Source organism: Hemicordylus capensis, chromosome 1 (assembly GCF_027244095.1).
Source record: "Hemicordylus capensis ecotype Gifberg chromosome 1, rHemCap1.1.pri, whole genome shotgun sequence".
NCBI classification, from domain to species: Eukaryota; Metazoa; Chordata; class Lepidosauria; order Squamata; family Cordylidae; genus Hemicordylus; species Hemicordylus capensis.
In genome coordinates, this window is record NC_069657.1 from 281,878,837 (window position 1) to 281,904,364 (window position 25,528).

General features: G+C 41.2%; 1 protein-coding gene across 10 annotated transcripts in view; it reads right to left on the bottom strand.

The window, feature by feature from the left end:
• ASAP2 (ArfGAP with SH3 domain, ankyrin repeat and PH domain 2) overlaps nucleotides 1-25,528 on the bottom strand; it is a 137,902-nt gene that overhangs the window by 28,752 nt on the left and 83,622 nt on the right. For 9 of the 10 annotated variants that reach the window (XR_008313775.1, XR_008313777.1, XR_008313776.1 and 6 more), the window contains exons 10-17: nucleotides 25,306-25,409; nucleotides 24,607-24,676; nucleotides 15,858-15,945; nucleotides 10,558-10,606; nucleotides 9,939-10,105; nucleotides 6,495-6,628; nucleotides 2,437-2,531; nucleotides 1,075-1,264 (exon numbers count right to left, since the gene is read on the bottom strand). Coding sequence is in view for 7 of the 10 variants with exons in the window: in XM_053285740.1 (XP_053141715.1) it covers nucleotides 1,075-1,264; nucleotides 2,437-2,531; nucleotides 6,495-6,628; nucleotides 9,939-10,105; nucleotides 10,558-10,606; nucleotides 15,858-15,945; nucleotides 24,607-24,676; nucleotides 25,306-25,409 (897 nt within the window). In the remaining 3 variants the exon portion in view is untranslated. Of the gene's footprint in view, nucleotides 1-1,074; nucleotides 1,265-2,436; nucleotides 2,532-6,494; nucleotides 6,629-9,938; nucleotides 10,106-10,557; nucleotides 10,607-15,857; nucleotides 15,946-21,653; nucleotides 21,721-24,606; nucleotides 24,677-25,305; nucleotides 25,410-25,528 lie in introns of all 10 variants that reach the window. The other variant, XM_053285739.1, reaches the window with a different exon arrangement.

Sequence of the window (25,528 nt, forward strand, 5' to 3'; positions counted from 1 at the left end):
CCTGGAGTGTTTGTAAACACACATCATTGCCGCTTCCTTCTCGAGGAGCAAAACATTTTGTGCCCATCCAGTCATCCCATCCACTTTCCCTCCCACTTGCCAGGTGCGGAGAGTGAGGGATGAGTGGGAATAGAAAATGCCCCTATGTGACTGTGCCACTTGACAGGCTGACAAGACAGGGATGCAACATGGTGGTGTTCCTGTTGCTGGGCAACTCCACAGCTGTGAGTATGACAGGAGGGGCAGGGCTGCTGCTTGGAGAAGCAGCCAGTGAGGAGGGCTGCAGGCATGGAGCATCTACAATACTGGGTGCATCTGCGCCGCTGCTTCTATGATTGAGGTTTGAAAACTGGGATGAAACCGTGGTTATGGCAGCGTCCAAGTTTGAACACATCACTTCGGCGGCCAAACCGGATGTCTTGGTGGCAAACCTTTGTGAAAAACCTAAGGTTCAAACTGGAGTTTGGCATCACAAACCACAGGTTGCTTTCGTCCCAAAACCACTGTTTCCCAAATTCGGATGTACTGAAATTCCAACCTCTGCCCCGTTTAACTCTGGTTTCACATTGTGTCTGAACCTGGCCTATGTTTAGATGTCAATATACTCTGCACTAGACTTGTATGGCACTTTGGCCAAAGCTTAAAATTTTGCACCACGCTCCAAGCACCGCACAGAGCACCTCCGCCCAGTGCTGCATGTTTCCCAGTGCCAGTCAGTGCAAACTATTTGGCTTTGGCCAAAGCTTTGCACAGGCCTACTTGCAATAACATGCAATAACATTTCAATACGCTTAGATCCATCTTCAGTGGAAGATATTTCTGTGCAAAAACTCTTCACTCACATGTTTTTAAGAGATCTACTTTTAATAATGATTTTTTTTAATGTTGGCAACATATAGAAGTGCTTTTAATTTTGATGTAAGCCTTTTGCTGTCTTCGTTCATAAGTTGTAAACATTGCAATACAGTGGAGAGAGTGATCATGAATTGGCTTCTAAGGATTACAAATTATTTATGATCCATAAGTAACACATTTCATGTTAATATAATGACATTGGAAGATTTCTACACTTACATGCCCATTTGCTAGTGGAATTTTCTCTGTTAAATCCACACCCTCAGCATACACTTGAACCAGTCCAAACATGTCTCTTGTTCTGACTGCTTCACAGAGGCTTTGTAGTTTAGCCATACTGTCCGAATATTTTTTCCTTGCATATTTTTTTTCAATATATTTGGCATTAATATAATCTTTTCTTGCATTCCTGAAATGAAGTGCAGTATACATTAAAGAAGTTGGAATGAGCTATTCAGATATACATTTCATCTACACATACCAAAATATATTATGATGAACACGATTCTTCAAAGAAAATAGATCTCAATAAAATTGTTTGGGTCCCATTTTCAGTAAAATACTTCTGTTCTTCTATGACATCTATTTGAAAGGCATAGTTTTGTACCAATTACTCTTACTTATCCACAAATACAGCCTTAACTAGTACAAGCAATGAAATGATTAATTAGACTACACAGATAAACTCAAGGGATTGCTATAAAATCGGTTTTCGTTAGCTCTTTCCAGGAAATCTAAGAGAATACTTTTCAAATTAAATTAAAACTAACTGCAGGGGTCATTCAACTGATATATTCTTCAGCAATAGATTAAAACAAAACAAACAAAACAAAACAAAAGCACTGTTTTGTTACTCGTGTGCATTATTAAACTTGAGGTTAATTGTTTAAGTTTGCTGTCATGCATGATTTAACATAGGATCTGTTTCAGATTAGAAGGATAATCAGGTTAAATATGTGTCATGCAAGTCTTGGTTCTTTGGGCTCTAGTCCCCCTTTGTCTAAAAAGCTGTAAAAGTAAGAAGAGCTCTTAAGTCCAAAACCCTTTTTTAGTGTTTGTTGGGGGGGGGTGGATCTAGTCTGCCCTTCCTTCCCTTTTTGTGGCCCTGGCTTCTGGACAGAAAAAAGAATTGCTCCAAACTCTGCTCTACTCTTGACATCCAATATCTTTAGCTTTGATTAATGGTATGCCATTTCGAAATCATTTTTTTCAATGACATTGTTTACTAACCATTATTTTCTTGCTCTTCAGTATTCTTCCATTTGGCTAATTTGCTCTTTATTGGCTTATTTCCAGCAAGTATTAATTAATAATAATATAAAACTCATAAACAGAACGTTTGACTGTTCAGAGAGTTCCACATTGGTCTTCTCAGTAATCCTTACAATGTCCCTGTAAATTCCTCTTGCAAACTTGGGGATTGGGAAGAAGGACAGGCTGAGAGAAAGGCAGCTTGCCCAAGGACATCTAGCAAGTTCATGGCAGGGGTAAAGGTTCAGGCCAGTGCCTTTTCAGTTCACAGCTTACAAGCTTAGCTACCACACTATACAAGCTTTCCAAACTTCCATGCTTCATACTTACATGTCACTGCTTGGATTGGGCTTCACTATTTCATCTCCAGGCAGGCAAAATTCCATAATCTCATTAAACCCTGCATTCCCAATATTCTTGGCAAGCTATTAAGACAAATAAAAAATATTGAACAAATGCATCAAGTAACTATTTATTTGTGCAGTGCAACTGTACACATATTTACTGTAACTAGGAAAAGAAAGGAAAGATTGTGCCGTTGAGGGCCGTCGAGTCAGTGTCGACTCCTGGCAACCACAGAGCCACGTGGTTTTCTTGGTAGAATACAGGAAGGGTTTACCATTGTCTTCTCCTGCACAGTATGAAATGATATATTTCAGCACCTTCCTATATCGCTGCTGCCTGATATAGGAGTTTCCCATATTCTGGGAAACACACCAGCGGGGATTCGAACCAACAGCCTCCTGCTTTCTATGCAGATTGTTTCCCCACTGTGCCATTAGGTGGCTTTTACTGTAACTAAGTCCCACTATATTCAATTGGGCTTGTGTTCAAGAAGGCATACACAGGATTGCAAACATAATGGGGTGTATCAAATCTGAGAATATTGTCAGAAGAGGTTTTTACTATTGGCTCTAGTTGTAATTTTTGATTAAGTGATGGGTTTATAACCAGAATTGGTCTCACAGTATGGAAGTTATTTATAAAACATCGATGAACTGGCTAGCAAAACAGTGAAGATTTGATTGCAGAGAGTGTAGAAATCCTCTTCAGCTGTTATTCTGATCAGAGCAGTGCTTGCTTACAAAGTTCACCTCTTCAGATGAACACTGTAAGCATGAGTGGAACAGGAGGAAGAATTATCAATGTGCGAGAGCAGCAGGACTTCCATTCCAGCTTTGGACAGTGTACATGAGTACACCATCATTTAAAGGGGAGCACTGGTTACTCACCATGAAGGCTTCTTCTTGCTGTTAGATTTGAGGATATCTCACATGGGTTATCCTTCCCACATGCTCCAGAGGGCAGAACTACGTAAATTCTGTAACGCTTTATAAGCCTGGTAAGGAGAAACCAGGAAGGAAGGAAGGACGGACTCAGGCGAGTGAGGTCTTGTCCTCAGTTCCTGAAAAGACCAACAGCCTGAGACAATGTTTTATTAATCTTAAGTAATTTCCTTGTTTTAATATTGCAAACCGCTTTGGGTGCCTTTGTCAGGGCAGAAAGGCAGTATAAAAATGCATAAACAAACAAACAAACCCCATCCAGTTTGGATTAACTAAGTCCAAGGTACAGAAAGAAAAAATGAGAAGAAAAAAATAAAAGCACACCAACAGACACAGATGCCCGGACAGGCAAATGGAAATGTCCTCAAATCCAGCAGCAAGAAGAAGCCTTCATGGTGAGTAACCAGTGCTCCTTTCTCTGCTGCTGGATGAGAATATGTCACATGGGACATACCACAGCTAAGAACCCCGAGTGGGAGTGTCAGCGTCTACTGGGGTGGAAGAACATATTGCAGTCCACGTCTGCCAAAGGCTGCTTGAGAAGAGTGGTGTAAGTCAAGTTTGTAGTGCTGTGTGAAGGTGGACGGAGATGCCCATGTGGCTGCTCAGCAGATTTCAGCAAGCGGGGCACTGGTGGAAAACACAACTGACGTGGCTGCTGGCCTCGTAGAGTGTACAGTGATGTTGAGTGGTGGTTGTAGGTTCTGCACTTCATAGGCAAGTGTGATACAGGCCCTATTCCATCTGGCGATAGTGGCAGTAGAAACCTTGAGGTCCATGGATGATGCTAGAAAGCAGACAAACATAGGTGGAACAGAAGCTGTGCACAACAGGTACCCTTTCAGGCAGCGTCTTACATCAAGTTTATGCCAGGTTTTTTCCCAAGGCGTGAACTGGCTTGGGACAAAATGATAGAAATATAATGTCCTGGGAATGGTGGAAAACCGGAGGCTTTAGGTAGAAATGAAGAGTTGGGTATCAAACGAATGGAATCTGATGAAAAGATGCAGAAGCTGGGATTAGCGGACAGGGCTCATAATTCAGAGACAAGTCTGGCCAAAGTGATGGCCACAAGGAAGGCCAGTTTAAAGGATAGAAGGCATAGTGGTATAGGTATAGAATGGACGGGTTCAAAGGGTGTATGCAGCCTGCATAGAACCTTTTAGAGTTTTTATTGTATTTTAAATTGTTTTAATTATGTTAATTTTTAATTGGTTTTATATTGTGAACCACTCAGGGACTTTTTTGTATGGGGTGATATATGATATATATGTGTACATATATGTACATGTAAGACCCAGGAGGGAAACCTATGTACTTTCGGAGGTGAGGCAAGCGTGGCACCTCTGAGGAAGCACTTAATGTGAGGATGTGAGTGTAGGCCTTCGTGTTGCAGATGTGGAGAGAAGATTCACCAGAGAGTCCGCCTGACATTTTAATGTGTGAGCTCTGAGGCCTTTAACCAGGCCATATCGTAGGAAATGGAGTAGCTCAGCGGGTCCACAATCTTCTCCAGAGAGACTGTGATGGCGGCACCAGCGTAGGAATACTCACCGTGTGGATTGGTATATGTGGTTCATGGAGTCTCTTCTGGATACAAGGACAGTATCCAGAACTTTCTGTGTATAGCCATGTTGTTTCAGGATGTTCTGCTCAGTCTTCATGTGGCAAGTTTTAACCACACTGCATTGTGATGGAGTATGGGACCCTGATGGAGGAGATCTGGGGATACTGGGAGGAACCAGGGACCCACAATGGCCAGATGTAGTATTTCTGCAAACCACGGGCACCAAGGCCAATGTAGTGTTACAAGGATCACCTTAGCCTTGAGAAGACGAATCCTGCGAACCCTCCGACGGCTGAGGGTCGGAATTGGGGGAAAGGCATATGGGGAGGATAGAGCATCCACAGCCTCTGCCCTCTCTCAGGGAAATTGGGAAGAAGAAACTTGTGAGCTTCATGTTGGACTGTTCCTAGGGCATTTCCCCCAAGCTGAGTGGTGTAGGCAATGAGCCCCCAAACCAGACAGACTAGTGTCTGTCATTAGTATAACTCTGGGAGGGTCCAAGAAGGTCTTGCCTTGCGAAAGAAGTGACGGTTGAGTCCACCAGTGGGACTTGCACTGGTAGCTTGACTTGGTAGGTCACCGCTGTGCTATGTCAGCTGATGAGGCAACAGGGACTACTGAAAGGTGAGTAGGTGGAAACAGGCCCAGTGCACCACTTCCAAATAGACACCATCAGACCCAGAAGCCTGGCTAGTGTGAAGACTAGCACTGCAGTGGTGGCAATCGTATCTGCAGTAGGATCTCCTGTATGCGGTCTGGCAGGAGAATGAAGCTGTCTCGAGGGGTATCTAACCCCAAGGTTATAAATCTGATTTGATGGGGTTAGGTGACATTTTGCCTTGTTCACTAGAAATCCATGGCCGAAGAGCATTCATAAGGTGCTCTGCACATCTGACTCCATGTTCGTGAGGAAAGGAGACTTGATCAGGATAAAAGAATGTAAAAATGGAGTTGGTGGTAAAGAGGAACAGAGAAGCCTTGGCTAAAAGCAAAAAGGCTGTCTCTGGAACAGGATGGAAGACTAGAAGAACTGGGTGAGGTTTCTCCTTCCCAGGCTTATAAAGCGTTACGTCATATCTGCTGTCTTGTATCAAGGCCAAGCTATCTTTTCTCCAAATTCCAGTGCAGTAAGACTCAAGGGAAAGGGTTAATATAAATGTTGAATGTTTGAATTGTGTACTTGTAATGCACTCCTTTACCCATAACTTTAAGGTCTCATTTGAGAAGGCCACCTTCACAAACAAAGCTCAAGTATGCTAGCTGCAGTTCTTCAAAAATATATTGTTCTAATATATTTTCTTTCATGTGATCAAGGAGGCATTTTTACTTGCAAAAAGTGTCAAAAGAGAAGATTTAAATCTGTAGAGTTACAGTAGCTTGCGAGCACACACTGATTAGACACTAACTCAACTTCAGAACAACAGAAGCATTTTTTACAGCTCAATTCTATGCATGTTTATTCAGAAGTGAGTCTCACGGAGTTCTATGAGATTTACTCCGAAGCCAGTGCACATAAAAATGCAGCTTTAGTTTACCAGCAATTCAGATGTTCCCAGCACATCTAAGGTGAGTGATTGCATTCTGGAATAGTGGACACCAAGTTCTCGATGGATTCCTGAACACTCAATACAAGTTAAAATGCCAAGATTTGTTGAGAGCCATGTAGGATCTAAAAATCAAATAAAAAGAGAAGCTAGGCTATACATGGAAATGTAATCACAAAATCCCTTCAGAAGACATCATACTGACTCAAATACCAAGCAATTAGATTTTGCTTCCACACAAAGAAAAATTCTGTAAGGGTTATTCAGAATTAAGTTCATGAAAAGAGCAAGAAACATGCAAAAAAAATTGAGTAGAATTTTTGCAGTCGTCTTTGAAGTGGTGTTCATAATTAGATTGCAATTTTAATAAAAGCAAAGACAAAGGAAATTAAGTCTACAATGAGAACTCAGTCTATTTTATATGTTAAGGATTGTCTCTTGTAGTACAATAACTACATGAAACCAAGTTTATAACAGCATGAGATAACATATAATTTAAGGAAGACTAGAAAAAAATACAGAGTGTGGACAGAAATAGAAAATATGGCATTATCTAGCAAAGACCCAATCTTACCTACCTCCATTCAGTTTGCAAAATCTTCTGCAAACTAGTGGAACCCACACAGCTCTGCGTTGTTATTATTATTATCTCATTATGGTGAATGGTGGGCTAGAAGAAAGAGGAGGAACCAGGGCTGCCAGGAAGCAGAGGCAGCTACACTTTGTTTGGCAACCCCCACCCCCCACAGCTCGTTAGGATGAGCCACTATGGCTTTAAATGATCACAAGGTTTTTCCTAAGTATCTTAATATCATTGGTAGCAATGGGCTCATTACTCTTACACAATAATTACTATGCCAAAATTGAATTTACTTGGCTATTAAGGAAAGTATACCTGTAGAAGATCATGCAATAATCTCTCTGGAAATGCAGCTTGGAAAACGACTACTATGGAAGCCTTGCTCATTCTGTTGTGAAGAGTAGCTACTGCCTCCTGGCAACCAGATAAGGGGGTAAACCAATAACTGCTGTATGGCACCATTCTAACATCAGTCCTAGCTACTCAAAGGCAGAAAGAAAACACAGTGCCAGCTTGTCCTTTTTGTTCACCCAAAATTTTAAATTTTGATTTTTAAATTTGATTGTTCAACTAATTTTAAAAGAGTTTTAACATTGCTTTGTATTGTATTTTGTATTCCTGCCCCCGGCCTTCTGTTCTGTTATGATTTAATGTGTCATCTGTTTTTATTTTATGTTTCAATGCTGTGTTGTGAGCCGCCCAGAGAACAATTTGTTATGGGGCAGCTTACAAATAAAGTTTAGAATTATCTATAAATTTAATTCTCTAAGATGTACCCATGGCTAATCCCACACATGGCAGCTCTCGTGAGAGTTCGGAGAGCTGCCAGATAGCCACGGGTGGGAGGGAAGAAAATGGCAGCACCGGCCAGCCGGCTGGGGAAAAAATGGTGGCAGAAGCCAGTCGGTAGAGAAAACGGCGACAGGAGGGTGGAAAGAGGCGGTGGGGAAGGGCAGTTGGAAGAAGGAGGCAGAGCCCGCAGAGAAGTGGCAGCCAGGCCAGCCTGCCACGGATGGGAAGTTGCGGCCAGGGCGGCCGGCAGCAGAGAAGAAGCAGCGGCCAGGAAAAGTGGAGGCCGGACCAGGCCGGTCAGCCAGCCCCGGAGGAAGCAGTGGCCAGGCCGGCTGGTACAGAGAAGCGGCGGCCAGGCAGGCTGGCCACCGAGAGAGAACGAGCTGGGGGGGGGGGAGGAGAAAGAAATGGGGCTGAAGGGGGGGGGAGAACTAGGGGCACAGATGCTCTGTGCCAGGTCAGATAGTTTATTATTATTGTCTAAATACAAGGCTCTCTTCCTCTTTGTCTTAAAAGGCCAGGGAAGATAGCATGCTGCATATCCTGATTTTACACAGTTAGGACAGGTTTGGGGACAACATGTTGGGGTGGGTAGGAGAGGACCAATCCCAAAAGTTTTATTTGAAGCTTTTCATGTCCCCTGCCTTGGCACACTTGAATGCATCAGTTCTTTTAGAAGCTCGCTATCTTGGTATTCCTTTTTAAGAGATAGTGAGCCTCTACTACTACTACTACTCCTCTCTTGGTATTCCTTTTTCTCCACGGTTATGCCTGTGTCAGGAGTGATTGAGACGATTGATCATACGTTGCTTCATTGTTTGTTTTATAGAGGTATTCGGCTAGCAATTTTGTTACCTATTTTGTCTAGATTCCTAGGTAGGCCATCGGCCTTTTATGTGTCTCTCCTTTTGTCTGACAGTGATATTGATGTTTCTACCAAGGTTGCACAATTTTGCTAGATCGCAAGCTGAGTAAGGAAGCAATTGGTAAAATCATGAGTGTTGGTTGTACTATATATTGTTATATTCTAAACTGTGTTTTGTAAGAAAGTACTGGCAAAATCATGATTGCTGGAGGTTACTAATCTATTGTGTTATATTTTTATCTGGTCAATGACTGTAATAAAGATTCCATTCAATTCCATTCCCTGCTAATAGAGCAGAGAGGCACCTTTTAAAAGTGGTAATTCTCTTTATTTAGCGGGGGGGGGGAGAAACTGGCCTTATCCATCCCCAGCACAGCAACCCTCCAGTGGCTGTTGCTGGTGTCTGTCTTGTGTTTCTTTTCTAGATTGTGAGCCCTTTGGGGAAAAGGAGCCATTTTATTTATTTATATCTATATAAACTGCTTTGGGAACTTTTGTTGAAAAGTGGTGTACTGTATAAATATTCATTGTATTCGTATTCATTACATATCTACTACAAAGCTGGAAAATATTCTGAAAAGAACCATCCATAATAATGGGCAAATGCACAGGATCCACTGGAAGTCAGGAAATGGGGAGCATGTTGGTAAAATGTGGGGATGCGAGAGCATGCTTCCCGGCAGCCATGGGGCAGCCATGACATCTGTACCTGCCCATTATTATGGATGCCCACGTCTGGTTCCCATACCGGATTCCTGACATTCGCCTGACATTTCCCACCCAACTTCAAATGTAGGTGTCAAGTTAAGATAGAGAATGTCAGGCAACTGTAGGGAACCTGGCACAGGAACCGGACTTGGGCAGGTTCAGATATCACACTCACTGGGAGTGTGCTTTCGCATGTCCCGAAATTTTACCTACATATTCCCAGCTTATGGAACTGGCTGGCAGATGTGTGAAGCTGTCTAATGGGGAATTGGTTAAGTCACAGGCATATCAATTGTTTTATGGTATTCAAAGGCAACTTTATTTGGTTTCGGTATATGGGTTTCAAATTTCTGTGCCTGATCAGTATAAATGGTATTGTTTTATGTCCATGATTTGTTAGCTGTTTTGAGTGCTCTGGAAAGGAGCAGGGGAAAGGGCAAACATGTTAGAAGTAAAATTTAAAAAGAATACATCAACACTTTAAAATCACCTTGTGCTCCACAGTCACAGCACACATCATTTCCAGGCATCCTCTGCACATCAGAGATTATTTCTTTTGTCAGTTCTTGGACAATGTTATTTTCTCCTGTATTGTCATCACCCTTAAATGCATTATTTAAAGCTTCTTCTTTACTATTCTGTAGCACAGATATCCAGCTTGAAAAACAAGAACAATAATATTTATCTATTTAAAATTGTACAAGAATTCTTACTACCACTACCACCCTTCAGAAAAAGGTTTAAGTAAATAATGCAGTCATCCTTTGGAAGGATGTTGCTATAAGAGAACCTGGTGCATAAAACTGACAATTTAACTTACCTCATTTATACATGTGCTACTGATTCCAAATAGGGCTGCCTTATATCGTGAGTTAGGATTTGTAGGGCTTTGTTCCTAAACTATTAAAAATCCACGGTCCCACTTTAAAAAAAAATTCTAATGGAAATGAACTATAACTGCATAAAGTTAGAGGACTTCTTAGCTTGTCTGCATGAGGAATTAAGGAACATTTTCCTCCTAAAGTAAGAAGCACAATTTTCTCTACTGCAGACAGCTCTCTCATGAGCAAGTGAAATAGCAATGACAACCAGTTATTAATGCAACTTACATTTGACAGTCCTGCTCATCCTCTGCTTGGAAATGATATGTTCGGTCATCTGTAGAATGATAAATATTTCGAGTACTGACTCCAAATCACTAAGTAGATAGTTCATTTCATCAGAACATTTATGACCATTTCAGTAACTCATTGACTGAATACTTAATCTCATTACTGGAAATTTATTAACAGGGCAATAAATCACATAGGGTTAAAATCGCCTACGTGCAGAAAATTCAAGAAGGATCCAGTGGTTCACAGGTGCTTACTATGGCCTCATACGCAAGACCAAAGACAACCAACAGTAAGATTATAGCAAACATTTTCTTTCGTAACATGCTAAGAATTAGACTAGAAATATTGGAGCTAATACCAGTTACAGAATGACATCATCAATAACTGGTTATTTTCTATCTATTCTATTCCTCAAATATGTCTGGAATGCAAGTACTTTGGGACAAATGAGGAAATGTTGCAGAAACATAGGATTTATTTTCAGTGCTAATAATGCTGAGAAGCATTATTGTGAGGTTACCAGAAGAATCTGGCTGGCATTGTTAAGGAAAGGATGAGGGACTAGATGGACCTTTGGTCTTGTCTAGTAGTGACCTTCTTACATTCTTATGGTATGGGTTCCTCCCTTCTCTAGCAAAGTTTTCTTGGTGATACGTGATTGGACCAAGCGGTGGAATACTAGCCCTCTGCCCTATGATGGGAAAGCATCCCTTGAAGGACAGTGCTGCAATCCAATGTACCACTTCTCTTTTAAAATAAAAATAAAAATGTTTGTTTTCTTGCAACCTCTTAGGGCTATTACCTGCCCTTTTCTTCACTCCTTTCTACACCACTGGAAAGTGCCTTGAAACTTTCCCTTAATTTCCACAGATGTGATATGACAATGTTTAAAAATCTCACTACACAAGTCAAAGGAAAGTCTCAAGTAAGCCCTAGCAAGCTAACTAGGAAAACCTTTAAACTAGGAAGAATGTTTAAACATTTTTACCAAGGCTGCACTCACATTAAATTTTATCTTCTAAATAGCTAAAGAGAGCGTTAAAAGCTATCATACAGGGCATTCGCCTATCCAATTGTTACATATCAAACAACTATATCCTAACATATACCCTGTGCTTAATACTGGGGATAAAAAACATGTACAGTTTTTATCTACAGGGATTCAGGGTAAGAGGAACACCTGTGTTAGTGTGTAGGCTGAAGCTGTCAGTCACAAACTGGTGGAGTGTGGTTACATTTCTTCTGTGAGCTTCAGGTGCACACAGTGGGGGTGGGGGGCACTTTGAAGTACAGCTGGTGCATTTGCATTGGGCCAGAACTGAGGCTTGAGTCATGAACTGTTACCTGAACTGTTACCTGAACAGCACTAAAGTCATTGCAAGGCATATGCAGACTGCTCCATTTTACTAACAACTGAAGGGAAGTGATTTTGTGGGTAAGCAGATGGAAATGAATACTTGTTCTCAAATGTTGCCCTCACAGTGAAAACGTCGGGGACCAATGTTGGTATAAAAGCTATGTTTGCAAATTACCACCTTTCTCAACAAAAATAATAGTTTGAATCCAAAGATATTGTCACATCTGTTCATTCAGGGCGGTGTGCGTATGTCGGGGAGGGCGTTCCCCACCCACTCTCACAGCTTGAGCACCCTACTAGTAGCACCCCACCCACCCTCACAGCTTGGCTGCAGAAAGCTCCATGGCGTCCCCACAGGGTCAGGGGCTGCAGATGAAAGGGAATATCAGGGACCAATCCCCCCATGTGAGTGGAAGTGCCTTCCACTCACTCAGCGTGATCTTTGGATCCAAGCCCCTGTTACAGAGTTATATGATTTGACACAGCAACTAAAATTAGAAAAGCATCAGAATGTTTAACTGTAAAAATATGTAAATGAAGTATGTGTTAGGAGCTTTGCAGTGTACAAAAGATGTTCAGAACAAAGGAATGAAAAAAGATCAATTGATCAATTATTAAATCATTAGATCAATCAAACAGAACTGGGGGGGGAGACCCTAACAGTGTACTGAATAAACAAAAGCAAGGAGGAACATTAGAAGTAGGACAAAGGCCAGCATTTAGCTTTGACTTTATTAAATTCAGAAGGGGCTTAAACAAAAGAGGAATTTTGATGTAAATCCCAAACCATAAAATGGGCAGAAGGAATAGCGACCTCTGGGTATTTGCCATGTGACAAGCAACATAGGTTAGAGCCAGGGGGAGGCAACCTTGGGCACTCCAGCTGTTGTTAGATTACAATTCCCAACCATGAGTTATTTTGGCTGGGGATGCTGGGAGTTGCAGTTCAACAACAGCTGGAGGGCCAAGGCTGCCTACCCCTGGATTGACTCTGCTATTAACTAGGGAGGTAGATTCTGGGACTCAACAGGGAAGAGGCTAACAACAGAGAGAAAACAGGAGAATGGATGAGAAAAAGTGCTTTGGCTGACTGAAGTAGTGAATGGGTTATAATGGAGAAACACTTTTGCAACCAGAAGACTATAGAAGAAGAAGCCATCAATATCAAAGATATTATGAAAAGTGGAAGCAGAAGGCAGTCATATTAAAAAGGAGACAAAAATGGCCTCCAGTTGATTTTACTCTGTGGGCTGATGTGCTAAGTACAGAGAGGAGGGCTGGTTTACCTGCTGACCCCCATTGGTAGAACAGCTCTCCATGGGAAAAACCAGCACCATTTGAGGCCCATTTTTCCAGCTCTCCCCAGAAAAACTGGCCTCAAAATGGTGTTCCAATTACTTGAAACAATTTAAGTGATTCAAGGTTGATTTGTCAAGATAGCTGTCCAAGCCAACTGTTTTCGATAAATCAATTTGAGGATTCTGTGATTCAATTCAAGCTCAAATCGAATCACAAAATCTGATTCGTGCACATCTCTTGTCCGCACTGCAGATATGACATTCCTGATCTCCAAACCACGGTTTGGAAATAGGAAATGTGCTGCACACTTTCAATAACTCATCTCTGCTTCCCTCTCATGAGCAAATTTCCTCCTTCCTTTCATGGTTTCTTAACAATAGCTTTACACTATTTTATTTATTTAATGTATATACTGCCTGACTTCAAAGGTCCTAGGTGGTTCACAAAAACAATCACAGAGATAACAAAATTAAACAAACTATTAAAAACAGCAATTTAAAAATTTAAAACATTCAGAGATTACTAAAAGCCTGGCTGAAAAGATCCGTCTTAAGGGCTCTTTTGAAGATGTTAAACCACGAATGTCTATAGACAGTGCACTTCACAGCCTAGGAGTGACTATGGAGAAAGCCCGCTCCCGAGTCACTGCCAGAAGAGCCGGCAGCATACAGAGACAGATCTCTCTCGATGATCTCAATGCGTGGTGGGGGTCATGCAGAAGGTGGCACTTGCCTAGGTAGCCCAGTCCTAAGCCGTTTAGGGCTTTATGAACCCTTTGCCACAACCAGTGAGAAAGGGGAAGAGGGTTAGTGGGGAGAAAGCCTCAAAAGGCTAACCTCTCCGCAGATGAGCAGATCCTTGCCTATGAGTGGGCGGATCGCCCGCCCAGATGATTTCCGGCTGCTGCCTGTTGCTCCAAGGGTCGGGGTGTCAGTTGCTTCGCACCCAGAGCTTCCATAATGCATCGCACGAGTGCACAGTGAATTATGGGGATACTCCCTCCCCTCCCCGGAGCTGACTGGGAGCCCTGTAGTTGGCCAGCCATGGCTGCAAGCAGCCACAGATGACAGACGATGGAAAAAATGGGGTTAGGAGAGTGCTTGCTCTCCTAACTTCATTTTAAAGGGAGGCTCCATAGGCAAATAGGCCGCCGCGGTGCTGCCAGGATCAGGCCCATTCCTGGCAATACACACGCACGTACAAAACCGGGCTGGGCTTCCTTCACACGCGTGTGTGAATAGCTTCGATGTCTGCAACAGCAGGAACTATGGTTAAAGTGAACTGCCTTATAATCATGATTTGAAATCATGCCATGAGCTTAACCATATTTAGCACTGATGCAGTCAGAACAATAAACGATGGTTAAAGCAAACAACTGAAGGGTGGGGAGAAAAGCGGGCGAGCAAGTCTGTTGCATATTCCCCATCAGGGATGTCGCATCTGCACCAACCATTGTCATGCAATCAAATGAAAAGTCATGAATAGCAACTCAGAAAGTCTAAGCAGGAAATAATTTACATGTATTGTGTCGTAAAGACGGCATGCAAAAAAGAATCTACAGAAGCAGAAAAACAACTAAATTTGTACTTTCAGTTTTTTAGAATTAATTAATGGGAAATCATAATACAGATGCATTTTTGCCAGATATTCAGACCAGTGGAAATATGTATTTTTGTTGTTCAAGATGAGAGGAATGGTACCATTTATCATCACAAATACTTTTTACAAAGTAAACACCTTAAGTAATGTAATACTATGCAGATCAGTAAAGCCCAATAAAGCATCAAAAAAGCAAAATTGCCTTGAACAATTCATTATCATTTCCTTCTTTTAAAGAGTACCACTGAGATGCTGTTTATTCAGTTATCTGAAAATACAGAACAGCTGCCAAAGATGTTGCTGGTGAGTTCGAAGCAATATGTGAAACCCAGCAAATACACCCTTCCTCAAAATTCCCTGGCCTGGCCTACAGAGCTCCCAGGTTTCCTTGCCTACCCACTGGCTCCAAGTGAGACTCTCACATCAGCCAAAGGTCCTTTTTATTTCCCTCACAAAAACTGCACTGTGTGAGCTGATTATTCTTGCTCAATAGTTAACATGTTTGTGACTATCCCATGACATCTCAGCAGCTCATGCAATGTCTCAGCAGTTCAGGCCTTTGATGCAACAGACAGTTTTTAACTTATGTGATTTATGTGATGTATGAAAGGAGAAATCCTAAACTCAAGAAAAATCATAATGGCAAATTTTAGTTAGTTATAAAGACACAGATCTATTTATAAAATCTCACATGCTGATCCTAATCACATTCCAGGAATGATTTTGAGATCTGATTCTGCACTGAAATCAGGAACCTGAACCTGAAAAGAACCAGTTGGTTATGTCGCATCCAATAGTGGACAGAGCCACAAAAACCGAGACACAGAAACAAATAGCTCTTACTGACAAACATGAAAACAGTATGTGAAACATATGAGAGGCAAAGATGTTTGAACAAAGCAAACAGAAATAGCAACATGTTCCAATTATATTAGATTGAATGTTGGAATCACACTATTAACTCATGTTCTGAAACAAACATGGAGGTGTGTAGAACTAACTAATAGAAAGTACCTAAGGAACTGAACAACAAACCTACGTGATATGAGGTCAAAACATTTTTTCTCTTCTGGGTTTGTTTTCACTTGGCAAGTTAACAGATTGAGCTTTGCAGGAGGTCGATTTGCCTAATTAAAGAAAAAACAAACAAAAAGGAATATCCCTTAGTAAGAATGCATAAAGAATAGAGATGTTTTCTGTTACCCTTGCTTTTGAAAGGGAAAATCCTCCTGCAGCTAACTAAAAGATGTGGTCCAGGATATGCTCACAGAAATTACCAAAATAGGCAGGTACTCAATTTGGGGGTAGGGTGGACTAAGTAACAGGAAGTGGAAACAATTAGGTCTTGAGCAAGCTCAGAGCAACCTGATTGTAGAAACTGAGTCAAGGTGTAACTTCCCATGTTACAATACGGAGGTATGTATTACCTTGGAGGGAGATATGGGAGACTATAGAAGCAGATGGTCTCAAATACCTTCCCGAAATAAATACATACCTTCATATGTATATAAACACCTTCATATGTATATAAAGGGCGTATCCATGAATTGTAGTTCTAAAACTCCATTTGGATGTATATTTATAAACACAGGTGTAACTCATAGGAGTGCTACAAATGGCTTATGCAAGAATTAGGCAAGTATAATTTATTTATAAGCCTATTTCCCTGCTACAGCACTGGAGTAATGGCACCTTCTTTTGTCATAAGGTGCATTTGATCAAATTAAAATAGTTTGTTTCCTTGAAATGGGCCCAGCAGGAAGAAAATATCTCATAGTTAAAAGGCCCACATATTACAGCTAACACATGGCTCTCCTACTTGTTACAGCAGATCTAAAGAGCTAGAGACAAATAAATCACTGCAGCAGCTGACAAAACTAACATTCAAAAACTGCATATACAGTTTTACCATAAAAACACAAGACAGAGTCATTCAAAGATGGGTACAAGAAAAACTAATATTACTTATTACAGTTTTACAAATACACAGTATTAGCGGCACTTTTCTTCAATAGTAAAGTCAAAAAGATTTTCATGTGTTCAGCTCCTAATGACTATGGATGGGAAAACATTAACAAAAAATACACCTATGATGCACTGTCTCCTTCTGTCCCGAGGATGTATGTTTTCATGACAGGATTCCAGGGACATGGGTCAGTTTACACTGAACTACATGCAGATTCTACACATAGTAAGGTATAGGAGCCAGAATATTTAGTTTGAAGCAAAGCCTACATCAGTATATTCAAACCTATACACCAATTCACAGTGTGAAGAAAGCAGGGTTGATTTGATTTAAATCGAATTGCTTTAAAATAATTTAAATCACTTCACAGAAGGACTCAATTTTATAATTTAAGTCACAGTTTAAATTACTAGTCAAGAAGATTATATTTAATCATCAGTCTCTAGTAAAAGTACATTCTTGTTGTCTAATATAATCTTAATACATATTCGGAGATGAAGATTTCATTTTTAGATGGTGGGTACACATTTCTCATCATGCGGTTTCATTCAGGCAACCAGGCCTTGAATTTCTTTGTTGCGCTGTTTTCATTTTGCACGCATGCCTGTCTTACCAACAGGTATAGGAACTTCATTAAAATATTCCCAAGTGGAGTTTCTTTTATGGCCTGCTGCCATGAGAGGTGTTTCCCTTCTAAAATGAAGGATAAACTTAGAAAAGATTTCCTCAGGGCTCCATGAATACATTCTGTTCACTTTTGGTTTTACTTTCTATTCCCCTCCCCTATCCCTTGCATGTATATCCAGACTCCTCCTCCTTGCTCAGATCTATTCCATCTCCACAAATCCTCTATTCATTTACTGGCCTTCTTTAGCCTGATTCAGACATTATGATGTACAAGTACACTTGTATACATGTTTGTGTGCATTATTGTATTTCAGTTTATTTTAAGAGTGAACTTAAATACAGGCCTTCAAATGCATGGTACAGATAGGAAGTGTACTACTGTACCTGTGTTCAACATAACATGTGAATGACTGTACCTGTGCTCAGATTTGTACCTGTGTACACTGTACACTCACTGTACAACTGCTGAACATAATGTGTGAATGGGCATAGTGTCTTTGCACTCTTGCAGGGGGGAAGGCTTGAGTGTATGTGTGTGTATTTGCTGAATGTACACCACCTGCAGAATAGGACTGATCAGGTCTGTTATCTCTCATCCCCATATACTGCTGTTAACAAGTTCGCAGAATATAACTAGGAGTTATGAGGTGTGTGTGTGTGTGTGTGTACACACACACACACAAAAATCCAATTTAAATAAAAAAGGCTGATATATATACCGTGTTTCCCCGAAAATAAGACAGTGTCTTATATTAATTTTAGCCCCCCAAAATGCACTAGGGCAATTAGCAGTACATCAGAAATTACTGCTAGGCCTTACTTTCGGGGTAGGTCTTACTTTCGGGGAAACAGGGTGTGTATATATATATGTGTGTGTGTGTGTGTGTGTATAAAAATTTATTTAAGTCATAGATTTTTTTCAACCTTGGGAGAAAGGAGAATTAGTTGAAAGGCTTTGCAACATAAATCAAACCATAAACCTAATTAAAATGGAAGCACAAACTATATCAAGACATCACAGCTTTATTTTCTAGCTTTTAAAAGGAGCAGGAACAGGAACTGTATATGGACAGACTGTTCATGGGTTTTTAATTAGGAGGATGACCCAAAGGGCCTTGTTTGTACATAAGACTGCAAACCAACTGCTCAACCACTGCAACATCGCATAACACAACATTACACTGCAGAGACATTATGTTGGTATTGCAAACAGAGAAGTCAGTGCATGCAAGACAAGCATTCTTTGACACAGTATTGCTTTCTCTTTCTCTATTCCAGAGAATGGTGAATTCCTAGTAGTCACTTAGTGTGTAAATCAACTTTTCTTGGATATGCTTTATTTGAAATGGGAGATACAGAGGACCTCATAATTCGTGTATCCAGCATCCGCTGTTTCACATATCCATGTTCAAGTAATTGACACCCGACCTCTGGATACGTAGGGTAAAAACAGGGGGGAAAGGGATAAGTCCACATATTTGCGGACTGGGGTGGCTGGAAATGACCTCAGGGGTAGGGGTGTGCAATTCGGATTTTCTGTGTTTCGATTTGTAACCAAATCGAAACAGCCGTGATTCGATTTGGATCTGAATCTGACCCATCTGAATCACCCCAAATTCGATTTGGATCCGAATCGCGGCTGATCCGAATCGAATCGATTCGTGTTTTGGATCTGAAGTGCACTTATGGGGCTGCTGAAACCTCCATTATACCTTATAGGGAAAAACCTTAAAGATGAGTAAACTTCAACTATTCACCAAAAACCAGCCCTTTGCCCAATCCCTCTGCAATTTGGGTGGTAGCCTCCACCCATTAGGCACTACCACCTCACCACACTCTTCCACCCCAGATCCCACTTTATGCCCCAAATCTGCCTCAAAGACACTAAACCTTCAACTATTCACCAAAAACTAGCCCTTTGCCCAATCCCTCTGCAATTTGGGTGGTAGCCTCCACCCATTAGGAACTACCACCTCACCACACTCTTCCACCCCAGATCCCACTTTATGCCCCAAATCTTCCTCAAAGACACTAAACCTTCAACTATTCACTGAAAACTAGCCCTTTGCCCAATCCCTCTGCAATTAGAGAGCCAGCATGGTGTAGTGGTTAGAGTGCTGGACTAGGATCGGGGAGACCCGAGTTCAAATACCCATTCAGCCATGAAACTAGCTGGGTGACTCTGGGCCAGTCACTTCTCTCTCAGCCTAACCTACTTCACAGGGTTGTTGTGAGGAGAAACTCAAGTATGTAGTACACCGCTCTGGGCTCCTTGGAGGGAGAGCGGGATATAAAATGTAAATAGCTTATTTTTATGCAGGTGGCATCAAGATGCATTGAATGCTTTGCATAATGTTTCAGAGACACGATATTTTTAAAGAGAAGGAGAGACTAAGATGAAGATGATGAACCAAAACAAAGCAAAACACAGCTCCCTAGAAATAATCTAATTACTCCAGAGTAACCCAGCACATATTGTATATATAATATAAGAGCATAGGCAAAATAAAATGACCAGTTCCTCATAAATGTGATGTAGGAATTAGGAGGCACAACGGATAATAATACTACAGAAAACTGACTGCAGAAAGTCAGAAATAAATGGCACCTCACCATACATGTCTTCAAGATCCAAATACAAGAACCCAGAGGCTAACCTGAGCCAGCGCTCAACCCCAAATTGCTCCAGTATTAATAACAGGAGTGCTTCTTCTTGTGTATTATGATGTTTCTTTCGCCCACCACTCAGTAGCCACAGTCCCACCAATGTGTCTGGGATTATATGCAAAGTTGCCAGGGCATGGGAAGAAATATCTAGTAGACTTGTGCTTTGGCAACTCTGTTAGCACTTGACCCTTAGCACCTCTCTGCAAATACCCCCCAAAAAGGTACTGCAAAAAACAAAACAACCCCCCCCCAAAAAAAACCCCAAGCCAGAAACTGTCCAGAAGGGGAATTGTCATTCTGCAATTGTGAATGGCCACACTAAGATGCCAAAGAGAAGGAAACAGGTTCATTTCCCCAAGCAAAATGAGGCTTGGTGTCTGAAGCACAAACTCATACAAAGCCATCAAACCAGTCTAACTAAAGACCTACCCTGAAAGGGCAAGGAGCTACAGGTAGCCAATCCAAGTGAGAAATTCAGGGTAAAGAGTAGCTGTGGTCAGGCTTATATGGTAAGAGCATGCTGAAGCCCTGAAGTGCCTCATCTTGTGCGTGTGCAGATTTTACTAATGTCAGCATTTCAGTGTCTGGTCAGCAGTCTTCACTAGATAATGGAAAGCTAGCTATTAAAAACTAAGCTAGCCAACTTAGCTAGCTATTAAAAACTAAAAGCTAGCCAACTGCCAACACTGTATAGAAATCCTAGATGTTCCAAGCGAATATAGGTGGATTTCAAAGGGAAAAAATTAAATGTATTACTCCATTTTTGGAGTAAATAATAACAAAACAAAAATTTGCTATTATTGATATGACAGTCGCTACTTGTACCATGATTATCTTTGTTCTTGTGCATTAAAAGGCAGAACTGAGGGCATCAGTCAATAGTTAGCAGCTAATAAAGCACAGAAGGTTCCACTGGTATTGGCTTAGACCAAGCTGTACAACTTGGGCTCCCCAGCTGCTGTTGGACGACAACTCCCCTCATTTATTTTATTTTGTGAGCCACTCGGAGAACAACTTGTTATGAGGCAGCCACATAAATATAGTTTTATTATTTATCATTATTCTCACCCTTAGCCACAACGCCAACAGTCAGGGATAATAGGAATTGTAGTCCAACATCTACAAGAGGGCCGGAGTTGTGCCACCATGTTTTAGACTACCCTACTTGCACATTAATTTAATGGAGCCTGTACTCTGACACTTCTTTTTCTAGCAATTTAGAATTATTAGGACAGAAAAAGACTGCAGATTATAACCAACAAAGAAGTCATTTCCAGCACTGTCAGAGGAGGCTTATCAACAATATACATGGCATACAAGTTCTTCTCATTTCTGTCTTTAAAATGACGACTCCAGAAAAGCTTAGGTGGCACTAATCTAATAAAATCCATGCAACTCATGTGGGCACAGGGGGAAAGAAAGCCCTCTGGACTGATACTCAGACATAAGAGGGAAGTACTTACAGCCAGAAACAAAGAACACTCTATTTAAAGCAAAGCATACCTGCTCAGGCACATTTCACATTTTCAAACACCAAACACTGATTTCCAAAGACGTTCAGGCCAAAAGCCTTACCTTTTCTTTCAGCTTGGAGAGTGGTGGTCCTATTCTGGTCTGAAAAGCTTTTACAAAATATTTTACTCTGCAAAGCAAATTTAAAATCCATCTAATGTTGGAAACAGAGGGCCACTTCACACATCATCATTATCTTATATGGAGATTCCTCTGCGTAATAAAAAACATGCTGACTACCTGCGAACAATGTATCCATGTTTATTTTAATGCCTGTGTAATCAGCAAAACTGACAGGTGTACTTCATCATGCATACAGATTTTGGGAATCTGCTAAACAGAAGTTGAGTAAGTGTTGAAAATTAGTCCTGTGGGAAGCAGCTTTTAAAAGTTGGTGTCTCAGTTAAAAAATAGCTTGTTCTTGCATGCTTCCTTCTCTAGCGTTCTCAATTAACTATTACATCCAAATTGACAGACTATGGTTAGCCCTGGCCTTTCAAATTGGAATCAGAACCCATCTCCGAATTTGTCTGGAAGGCAAAAGCCAACCTATAGGCTCACTGACACAAGGATTAATTGAGTCCTTCCCAGTTTCGGGAGCTGTATGTGCTCTCAATTTTTGATAGCCTGCGAGGGGAAAACAAGGTAGAAGGCGCCAACTGATAATCAGCTAGCCTCCCACTGGGTAGGAGGCTATCCAGCATATGTACCAAATTACACACTGCTCAGTGGTAATTTACTTCGGCTTGACAGGATCATCTTGAAACCGTAAATAAAGGGTGTTGTGCACAGCCACCAGCAGGGGGAGCAGTCTTTTCTAGCTTGCGCAAACCTCCAACAATGGGAAAATACAACCCACCCACCCCCGCATTATTGTAGAACTGTAATGCAAAGATAAAGCCTGAAAGAAGGCATCAGAAATGTGAATGGCACCTTGCTGACAAGGTGGGAACTGCGTTGTTGAGACACAGGCAGTACGGAAGCACACATAATGGACACTGTTGTAGGGTGTAACCTGGAAAGCACCCAGGAGGCTATCTGACAGTTGGCACTCTCTACCTTGTTTTTCCCTCGCAGATGATAAAAATTCAGGAGTGCACAGAGCTCCTGAAAGTGGGTAGAACTCTTGTCTTACCCAGTAAATCATCCTGTGAATAAGCCTATAGTTTGCCAATTTGGATGTCACGGCAAACTATGGTTAGCAATAAACTGGAAATGGACCGGAAAGCCAAGCCCAAGAGCGTAAAAAGAAGGGCAGAGAAGGAAGAGCACAAGCTCATAGTTTGTTCATCATTTGAACTGTTTGTGAAATAAGAACAAAATGGGAAAGAATTGAGAGGTAAGAGTCTTGAAAAAAGCCAAGATGAATTGGTGCTGTAATAACGTGTTGATTTCCAAAGGTACATCTAGGTAGAAATATTCAAGGGAAAGGGAAACAGCAATAAGCCAAAATAGAATACCCTCTTGCTAAGACAAACTGAAGTCCAATGAAGGGAGGATTATTTCACTGTTTAATGTTTCCGTTTTGGATTTCCAGCAGGGTGGATTAAAAACAGATCATTTTAAGCAAATGCCATTTTTAAAAATAAAGTCTGGGGAGGGTGCATACCTCAGTGATAGAGCACATGATTTGCATTCAGAAGGCACAAGGTTCCATCCCTGGCATTTCCGAGTAACACACTGGGGGAAACTCCTGTTTGAAACCCCAGAGAGCTGCTGCCAGCAATTGCAGACAATACTGAGCTGGATGAGTTCAGCACAACTCCATATGTACAATTCAATTTGATTTTTAAAAATCAGTTCTATTCTGTGTTCCTTAAAATAACCTGGTTTAAAATGATATCTGAATTTAATAAAAGCATACAAACATGTATAATATTCAGATACCATACAAGATGATTCAGATATCATACAAAATCATATCTGAATGTAATATGAAGTCTACATCCATATGCGCTTAGCACTGAATCCATGAATCTCTCTCTAACACACAAACTGTGGTAAAAATGGAACTTTGGACATCAAGCATTATAAACAAGTCACAATAGGTCAGATGTATTTATTTGTATAAACTATGAATATTTAGACTAAAATAAATAGCACTAAACATTTAGCCTAGTAACTTCCATCCCTTGCTTCTAGAAGGTTATGGGCACTCAATCTTCAAGTAAATTATCTTGCTTCATGTCCTTACATATGTACAGAGAAAGCCAAACAGAAATCTTTAATTTTTCCCATAAGCAGATATAAATTCTGTAGTACAAATGGCATGTGGGCTGCAGAGCCGGTGCTTTTGGATAATCTTTCTGACCAGAATAAAGGCTCCATTTAGCTACATGTGTATTCAGGAAATACATGGACCAGAAAGTTGGAAACTTGATTAAAATAAAAGATTTAATATCATTCTCCCCCCGTCCTTTTTTTTTGGTGTGTGTGTGATATACATTGATGATGCATAATTGCTCTGGTTTAAAACAAGCTACCCTGGCATCAAGGTGAGATTTTCTTTTCTTTCCTCAACAGTGATTTTCAGCTCATACAGCAGCAACATTCTACCTTCCCCACCAATGTCAAGTCTGAATTAGCAACTTGCATTCTAGTCTATATTACATATAAAACTTTATAGTGAAAAAAATCCTATTCTAAACACGATGCCACCAAAACATTACATTTTTCAAAAAGTGAAACCACCATATAGTTTCATAGCATGTTCCTTATACTCTGTTCACAGAACATCTGCACAGAACAAGTCTTCGGTTTTAGCAGCATAGGAAAAGATTTGTTTGTTTTCACAGTCCCTCATATCAGCATAGTAACGAATGAGTGGGCAGGTTTTATGCCAATATTATTTAATTCTCATAGCAATTTTGCCAAGTTGTCTTTAAAAGGTTAAACTTCTCAATGAGCAGTAAAAGGATTTAGCTAATTCCATATCTATAAATACAACTGCAGCCTAATTTGGCTTTCTCTATTAGCAACAGGCTATATGCATAGAATACGATAAACAAATACTTACTGTACCATGGGAAATTGTCAGGAAACCATTTTTAACCGTGCACTTCCTCTTTTGCCACACTTTTCTGATTCTGTTTATTTAAAAAAACAAAACAAAAAAACACACCAAAATTTTGATATAACTTGAAGTGACTTCAAAAGAACTCAGTCTCAGGCTCTTTTCTACTAAAAAAGAAAAAGAGAAGTAAATACTGAGGCTCTACACACGATGAACGTATGGAGCTGAGGAGGGTCGGCGGGGAGAGCAGACTTAGCCTGCTATCCCCGCACATGAGCAGAGAGCTGTCCCTGGGTGGCCAGATCGGCCGCCCACATGACTACCGGCTCTGTCACAGAGCCGGTTGGGTGGGGGGATCGGGGGCTACCTGGTCCCCAGAAGTCACAGGATGTCCCGCACAAGTGCACGGGACATCCTGGGGAGATCCCGACGGCAGGAGGCTTGTTGTAGCCTCCCGGTTGGGATTCTACTTGTGTGTCACCACGGCGTGGTGCACCGTGACGGCACACAATCAGTAAAATGGGGCTAGAAGAGCGAGTGCTCCACTAACCTCATTTTAGGGGAGGAGTTCTTAGGTGGGCTAGCCGCCGTTGAACCACCAGGCTCACCCACAAGTTCTCACGATGGAGGGAAACCAGGCTGGGCTCCCTTAGCCTGGTTTCTCTTCATCGTGAGAATAGCCTCTCTATCTATTATACGCACCCATCACTTTTCTTATAGAGGCTGCCATCTCTTTCAGTGCCATGTTCCTTATTTCCCTGAGGTTGGTGTAAACTGTAAGTTGTACTCTGACGGAGCTGAGAGTCCTGGAAGAAGAAAATCTGTTACAAAATGCTGTGACTTGTGCTGCTTCAGCTCAGCTGTGTCAGTTACATCACGTTTCTCCTTGTCCCATTATCCATGACAAGCAAATCCAAATCAAATA